Source organism: Glycine max, chromosome 7 (genome assembly GCF_000004515.6).
Source record: "Glycine max cultivar Williams 82 chromosome 7, Glycine_max_v4.0, whole genome shotgun sequence".
NCBI lineage: Eukaryota > Viridiplantae > Streptophyta > Magnoliopsida > Fabales > Fabaceae > Glycine > Glycine max.
Genome location: NC_038243.2, coordinates 16,378,558 through 16,386,298, shown reverse-complemented (window position 1 = coordinate 16,386,298; position 7,741 = coordinate 16,378,558). Strand labels below are relative to the sequence as shown.

The 7,741-nt window shown below is 29.1% G+C and overlaps 1 protein-coding gene across 1 annotated transcript; it reads right to left on the bottom strand.

The window, feature by feature from the left end:
- Positions 1-12: 12 nt before the first annotated feature.
- LOC100305688 (uncharacterized) lies at positions 13-1,065 on the bottom strand. The gene is made up of 2 exons (XM_003529081.5): positions 657-1,065; positions 13-337 (listed from the first exon to the last, which is right to left on the bottom strand). Exons 1-2 carry the CDS (start codon positions 766-768, stop codon positions 210-212), a joined length of 240 nt encoding a protein of 79 aa, XP_003529129.1. The 5' UTR covers positions 769-1,065; the 3' UTR covers positions 13-209.
- Between the last annotated feature and the right edge of the window lie 6,676 nt (positions 1,066-7,741).

Sequence of the window (7,741 nt, the reverse complement as noted above, 5' to 3'; positions counted from 1 at the left end):
CTACAACGGGTATTTGGTGATCATATATCCATTTATTATTGTTATTGATTTGCCTCACATTATACACCATGGATACTTCTCAAAGTTCATCACAAAGTCAAACTGTTCACATTTCACAGAACAGAACACCGACTGCTTAATTTTGTATAATATTTCAAAACTCAATATACAGCTAATGGAATACAAGGAAAGATACAGAAAATAATTAACTAGTGTGATTTCCAAGGTAAACACTGCAAGTTATTGCAAGATTCTGTCCATGTACTAGTGCAGGCACCTCCAACCCCATCACAACACTTGCATACAAGTCCAAGCGTTGCAAAAATCTTTGAGTACCCTGCAATTACATCACATACATAAATCAATAAACACCCAAAAAATAAATTAACTAGGATGAACTAATAAAATCATAGATTGTTATATATAGTAAGTTTTTTATCAACAAACTTTGTTGAAAATTAATTTTTTTTTAGATGCCAAAAAATTTGATTGATTGTCTTTAATGGAATCTTTTCTTTTTATAGTTATTTTTAAGATAATTATTTAAAAATTATATCTAAAAAATTCTAATTAGTTAATGGTAAAAGTATCTTTATATTAAAAACTGGACTCCACAACAAAATCAGCAAGCACAATAAGAGAGGGAGTAAAATTACCTTGACCAGATATCAAGGAAAGAGCCCTTCCTTCTATTACTGATGGTTTCTCTGCAATTGAGACAACCATGATGATCAACAGCATAAGCACATGAGGCTTAGTCACACCCATATGATATGTTAATGGCCTAATTAAACTCTCTATTGTGCTTAGCTGAGCTTCTAAAACCTGAGAGGTTCAAGAGCCATATGGATCACAGAGAAATTGGAAGCTATAATGGGAGCTTTAAAGGACAAAACTGGGAGGAAAGGGAGTTGCGTAGAAAGTATGTGAGCCACATGATTGGTATTATTATAATTCCTAAAGTATGAAAAAGGAGAAGTAATAGTGGATGTGACGTGCATAGTGTTGTTATTGTAGTAACGTTTAATTTATGCGCTGTCTGGAGAAAAAGGTTGGCATTTGGTCTTCTTGCTGTATTGGATGGGTTAGGAGCTTAAATAAGACGTTGAATTAGGTCCATTGGGATCCGAGAAGACGTATTCAAATCTTCCATCTTCTTACATATATTATAGTAATCTGACATTTAATTTACTTCTCTTCCCTAACCTAAATTATAACACATGACACCACATATATAAAATTAGGGTGCTGTTAACATGTGCCCTTAGGGCACATGTTAATGTGTAATAAATGATGGTTGGTCCCCACTTATTATACTTTGGAAAAAACAGCATCATAAATGTGGGACCACTTATTATACTTTGGAAGTTAATTTTCTCTTTGTCCAAAATAAAATAGGTGGGACCATGAGCCATTTATTACTCCTTAACATGTGCCTTAAGGGCACATGTTAACATTGCCCATAAAATTATACATTTCGGATCTCGCTTTTCTAAAACGAGATTAATGTATTGTTTTACTATTATAAGATAAGGTATAATAACAGCTATTAATTGCTAATGAATACCAAAAGAAAAGCTATTAAATAAAAGAACTAATATTTGAAAATTTAATAATTATATATAGACCCAAACACTCACATGTACATGTGTGTTAGTGTGTATAATTTATCATAATTTCATCCGATGATTTTTTAATAAGGACTCGGCACCCCTTATTATTTTGTATACTATTTTTTTTAAAAAAAAATATGAATTTTATCTAGTTTTAAAATAAATATAGAAAGTTCGTGTACCGTGCAAAAGCTTGTTAATTATTCTAAAATATATATTGTAAAATATTTGTTCTATTACTAATCTTAGAAATTGATTTTTCTAATATTATTAGTAAAATAATTAATATTTTATACTGCAATTAGTGAAATAATCTTATTCGATGATAAAATTAATAATTAATGTTATAGTATATCAATTAGTTATTATGCATATATGTATAGTTTCGATTTGATTTTCTCATTAACAATTAAAATGCATTATCTTATCATCTAAAATAAATTGTTTATTAAGGATGAGAAAAAAAAAATTGCACATGTATATATTTGCAAATAAAATCTACAACAAGAAGAAAATAGATATCTTTAATGAATACTTACGAGTAATAAATATAAGTATTTTTCACTACACACTTGTTAATAGGGCGCAGGAGGGTATTACCCATGTGTATCATGATATTTTTTACCGTTAATATTATATATTTAGCCTAACATTTTTTTTTTGTTTTCCTTTATTAGCTTTTGTTCACATTACATTCAGGGACTTGGAATAAATCAAGCATCTTAATTAGAAAATCATATCTTAAAAATTCATAGCGGAGAATTTTCAGTTTTGTCCATAAAGGAATTGGATTGGCAATAACATGATTACAAAGCCCGTAAAAGACTTCATATCAATAACATTATGTTAAATAAAATATTGAGAAAAAATCTTATATATTGATAACGAAAATAAAATTTATATTATTATCCAATGATAATTCATTATGTAAAATAAGATTGCTGATTGTTATGATAATTATTTTAAAAATTATATTAATAATAATTTGTATATAAATGAGTAGGGAAAATTGTTTTATATCATCAATCAATGGATGATGGTTAAACTCTAAAATATGAACTCATCAGTTTTGTATAGAGATATAAATAGTATTAACCAAGAAAGATATTATTATACCAACTTAAAAAAAAAAAAAATATGATGCATCTATGTTCGTATTGATTGGCTCTCTTAATTAAGTGTATTTTAAGAAGATATTTTTTTGGATCTGTAGTGTAGTTTAAGAAGATATGGACAAGGAAAACAAATTTATTGAAAAGAAGACGACAAAGGACAACAAAGGATTTGAGTTGCCGGAAAGAAGACACAGGGGAGCATGTCACACGTTTTCCAATTTGTTACGTCTCTTGTGGGCTCGCGACTGAGAAGTTGGATGCCACTTTCCTTGTAACCTTTTCGGTTTCAGTCCACATTAAAGTAAGTATTTCTTTTTGAAATTGTTCTTTTATCAGTTGTCTCATCTACTTAGTTTATGTTAATATTTAATTTTATTAATATTTAATTTAAAATTATGTGATTTTCAAAAAACAACAAAAAAAAAGCCAGGTCCTTTCTTTCCACTCTTCAGCTTAAGTGAATTGACAAAAATTCTCCTTAAAACAAAAAGACAAAACTTAATGGTGAAAGATTGCGATTATTTTTCACTTAGCACGACCACTTCAAACAAAATGGAACGTTTCTAACTCAAATTCTATTTTTTTATTTCCCGGTATATCCATTATATAACTACTGAATTGAATAAATCATACGAGAAAAATAAAAACCCATTAAATTATCTAATTGCTTACTAATATTTTTTACTCGGATATATTTTCACTCTTTTATAATTATGATTAAGATTTTTTTTTTAAAGAGTAGTAAGGCATTCCATGCATAAGATAAAGAGATAAGGTGATAGAGTTCTCTGGACGTATGGAAATGAGTCGAGTCAAGTCAAGTGTTATTAGGTTTGAACTCGACTTGAGCTTGGCTCATTACCTGTCATAGACTTTTTTTAGAGGCTCGGCTCAACTTCCATAAAAGTCTGACTTGACCTACGAGCCTATTTAAAAGCATGCCTAAAGACGTCTTTAACCAATTAATTGTTTTAAGACCTAGTGAAATACTAACTAAAAAAATAAACTTATAAAATTTCGTATAAGTAATGTACAAATCCAAAAATAATTGATAAACAAAATCATATCGAATTCAAGTTATTAAAACACAAAGTATATCAAAAGAAAATGAAAAAAGAGAGCATAAATATTAAAAAATATATGGATTAGAGATGATTTATACTAATATAGCCAAATAAAAATATTTAAATTGTCTGAAAATGTCTTTATAAAACATTCTTTTCTTTGAAAGTATTAATCTGGTTACATTATCCTTTTAACTTAGAGTCTTTTTCTTTTTAAAAATTTTCCACATGCAAGTGAATTCTCTAAGCACTTTATGATACTTCATCCTGTCATTCATAATGTCATAAAAATGTTATGGATAAGAGTTATTATTATTATTAGTTAAATAAGCCGGCTTATCAAACTTAACGAGCTTTTTTTTATAGTTTGACTTTGGCCTTTTATCTAAAAAAAAGTTTTTTAAAAAGCTTGAGCTTGACTTTTATAGTAAACAAGTCAAGTCGAGCTGAGCCTTAAATAGGCCAAGTCATAGGCCCTTGACAAGCGGCTCGGCTCATTTCTATCCCTAGTTTTGTGTAAGACATCTCCTTAAAAAAATTGGGCCAACACCTTCACTATTATGCAAAATATCTACTAATTCAACACACATTCTCATCCTCCCCCACCCATTAAGCAGCAAAACCCATCTTGAGTAAAAGGACACTTAAATACCTATTCAACCTTATCAAATACTTTGATAATATCAATTTTGCAGGTAAACTCACCAAATATACCTCTAGTCTTACATTTCAATATCATACTTAATTCGACTACAATTAAAAAGGATAAATTGTATCATAATTAAATTAATTTAAATAAAAAAAGAAAATTTATATTGCCATCAATTTGATTAGTTTTAAAAAATGATCTAAATAGAACTACATTTTCGTTTTATATTGTGAAAATATAAAATGGAAACGGTTTCCATTTTGTGTTCTAAACCAATACAAAACTAAAACGTTTGTTTTGAATAGGGAACACACGGAAAAGCCATAATACAAAATGGAAATAGGTTTTCATGTGTTATGTGATCAACAAAAACACATTTTCGTGAGGGGTGTTTTTGTAAAAAAAAAAACTAAAGCAGGGTAGTGTTCTTAGCAATAAAAGTGTGCTGATAACAATTCCTAGAAAAAGAAAAGAACACGCTGACCCAATAAAATAGGCCCATGCCTCGCACTTGGTTGCCAGCCCAAAACGTCTTTCATTCATGTTTTTTTAAAAGGAAAATTAAATAAAAAGAAAACTTAAAATAAAAAAAGTCCATTAGTTTATTCAACCCGGATTTATACCAGTCTTACCTGAAATCTAATTGAATAGACTATAGCGAAAAGAAAAAAGTTGGCACGACATCCATCAATCATATGCATCTTACGTAATGATAAGTATAAATTTGAGGTCTAAATAGGAATGGATGGCTTTATCAAACTTGCTGCATATCAATCACCGAATAAAATCAATACGCACGGTAACAAAATAGAAAATGAATCAATCTCCTCTAGCACTATCCCTCACAGACTACTAAACATGCACAAAGACATCAATCAAATGGTGTTCCCAATCCAACATTTAACACACATACTAAGGCCCTATGCATTTAATTATGCAAAAATAGGGACAAAAAACAGTGCTACGATGCAGGTTAGACAACTGTAAAAAATAAAACCAGTAAAGGCCCAAAGTACTAACATGGATCACTAAGCCTTTTATGGGGTTGGGAGGCAAGGCTTTTACGGGTCTGATGGATTAAGACGATGGCTGGGATCGAATTTTTGGAAAGCCTGCTTATGGAATTTGTTTATGTAATATTTATGTTCTTTGTAACTTAAATATGGTGCAACCAATGTTTACGCTGTCTCTCTTGGAGCATTGTATTTCTGTTTGGGTATAGCTTGTACCCAATTTCATTGATGTGTATTATTTTCTACTGATTTTTTTTAAAAAATGGATCTCTAAGCTCGTGATTGGTGGGTGTGTGCCCAAGATTATTGAGAGTGATTATTTATTTAGAGTGATGGAGATTTAAATCTTGCATCTCTTAAAAATATTTGAAAAGACTAAAATGTCTTAACACCTCCTTCAAATTAATAGTAGCTCTAAGACTTGTAATGGCCACAAACTCGTCCTCCACATCGCGTCACCTCTTTCACCCACCCACAACGGCAACAACCTTATCATTCATCACGGAAATCCATGCACCCCCTTACAACGTGGCACCACCATCTTTCCCTTTCTTCCTTTGTGCATCGCCATTTATGGATTTGAATGAGTTTCGGGTTTTTGGTGTGGGGAGAGACATCTATTATGGAACAATAAATCTAGAATAATCAGTCCAAAACTTTATTTTAGTCTTACGAAAAGATGATTTTAAAATAATTTTGGAACACTTTATTTTTGAATGGTCATTTCGAAAGATAAAAATCACCTTCCTGAATGATTTTTATGAAATAATTTTGAAATCCTTATTTCTATTACGGAAGGTAATATTTACTTTTCTGAATGATCATCTTCGAAATAGTTTTAGAATACTTATTTCTATTCCTGAATGATGTCAAGTTGTTATTATAGCAAACAAAGGGAAAATGAGCTCAATCAGAAGTGGGCTCATTGCATATTTTGGTGCAGTGTGCCGATGCAATTTTTATATATACCTACATTTATTATTAATATACTTCCTCTTACATTCCCCTCACCCCTAAAATACCCTTTATGCATACCTTTCCTTTATTATTAATAGACTTAAATATATATTTTCATACCTATAAAATAATTTTTTTTCTTCAAATTACTACCTAAATTATTATTTTTTGCTTTAATTATCTAACATTTTTTTGTTTGGTTTTCATACTTATTGTTAGTCCTATTTTCTACATCATTAATCACTACAAGAAAGCATGACTTTAGGGTCGGCTAACAAATCATTTAATTTTTTATTATTGTTGTTAGAGTTAATCATGCTAACTTTATTTTATTTATTATTCTTGTATACTTTAGGGGAGTTCATGTAATGTATTTCAAATAATTAAGGAGGTGTCATTGTATATTTTTAAATAATTAAGGGAGGGGAAAGGGTAATGTAATGCATATGAGTGTCAGTTTTAAATAACTAAAAGGGGTTAGTGTATAAAGATAAAGGGTATTTGTGTAAGTTTATGAAATTTTAGGGAGTATTAATGTAATTTATTCATTTTTTCTTAAAACTTAAATGTATAATTTATTTATTTTCTTTTTTTACCAGTATGTCGTCAATTGAGTGAAATTGGTTTAGATATCTTAATTAAAGTCTTTAGATAGAATCTTGAAAATGAAAAAAAAAAGTAATTTTGAGAGAAAAAAATTACTAAAATTGATAAGTCAAACTTTTCTAGTAAAAATTAATCTTTGATAAAATAGATGAAAATGATGATACTTTGCATTAGTAAGATGGTAAAAAAAAATTAATTTTTTTTTAAAACCCTTAAAAAATTGGTGGCCTTATTTGAGTGCTTCGATGGCTTAAAATCAGCCAAGATGCTGACCTATAAATAAATGAGAAATTATATGTTTATATGTATATAAAAGTTTGAAATAACTTTTTCTTAATATGATAAATAAAGAAGTACCAGAGAAGATGAACAACATGATGGAAAGATATATAAAATAAATAAGTAAAATAATTTATTAACCTAAAATTGCGCATTCAGTCCACCACTAGTTATTGTTTACCAACTATACATTTCCATTCAACAAGATATCAAAGTCAACCTTGATGATGAAGATGATCACCTTTTCTCCCGCAAGTAATCTGGCGGGATTGTAGGATTAGTTCAGCCATCCATTCAGTGAATTTTATTATCAGCTTAATTATGATAGATTGGGATGTTAAAAAAACTGGTTTTAAAAAAGTAACTATAACTAGTTATATAAAATATAAAATTATAACCAATTTTATAATTATGGGTAAATAACTTATTTTTATTTAAAAATAGT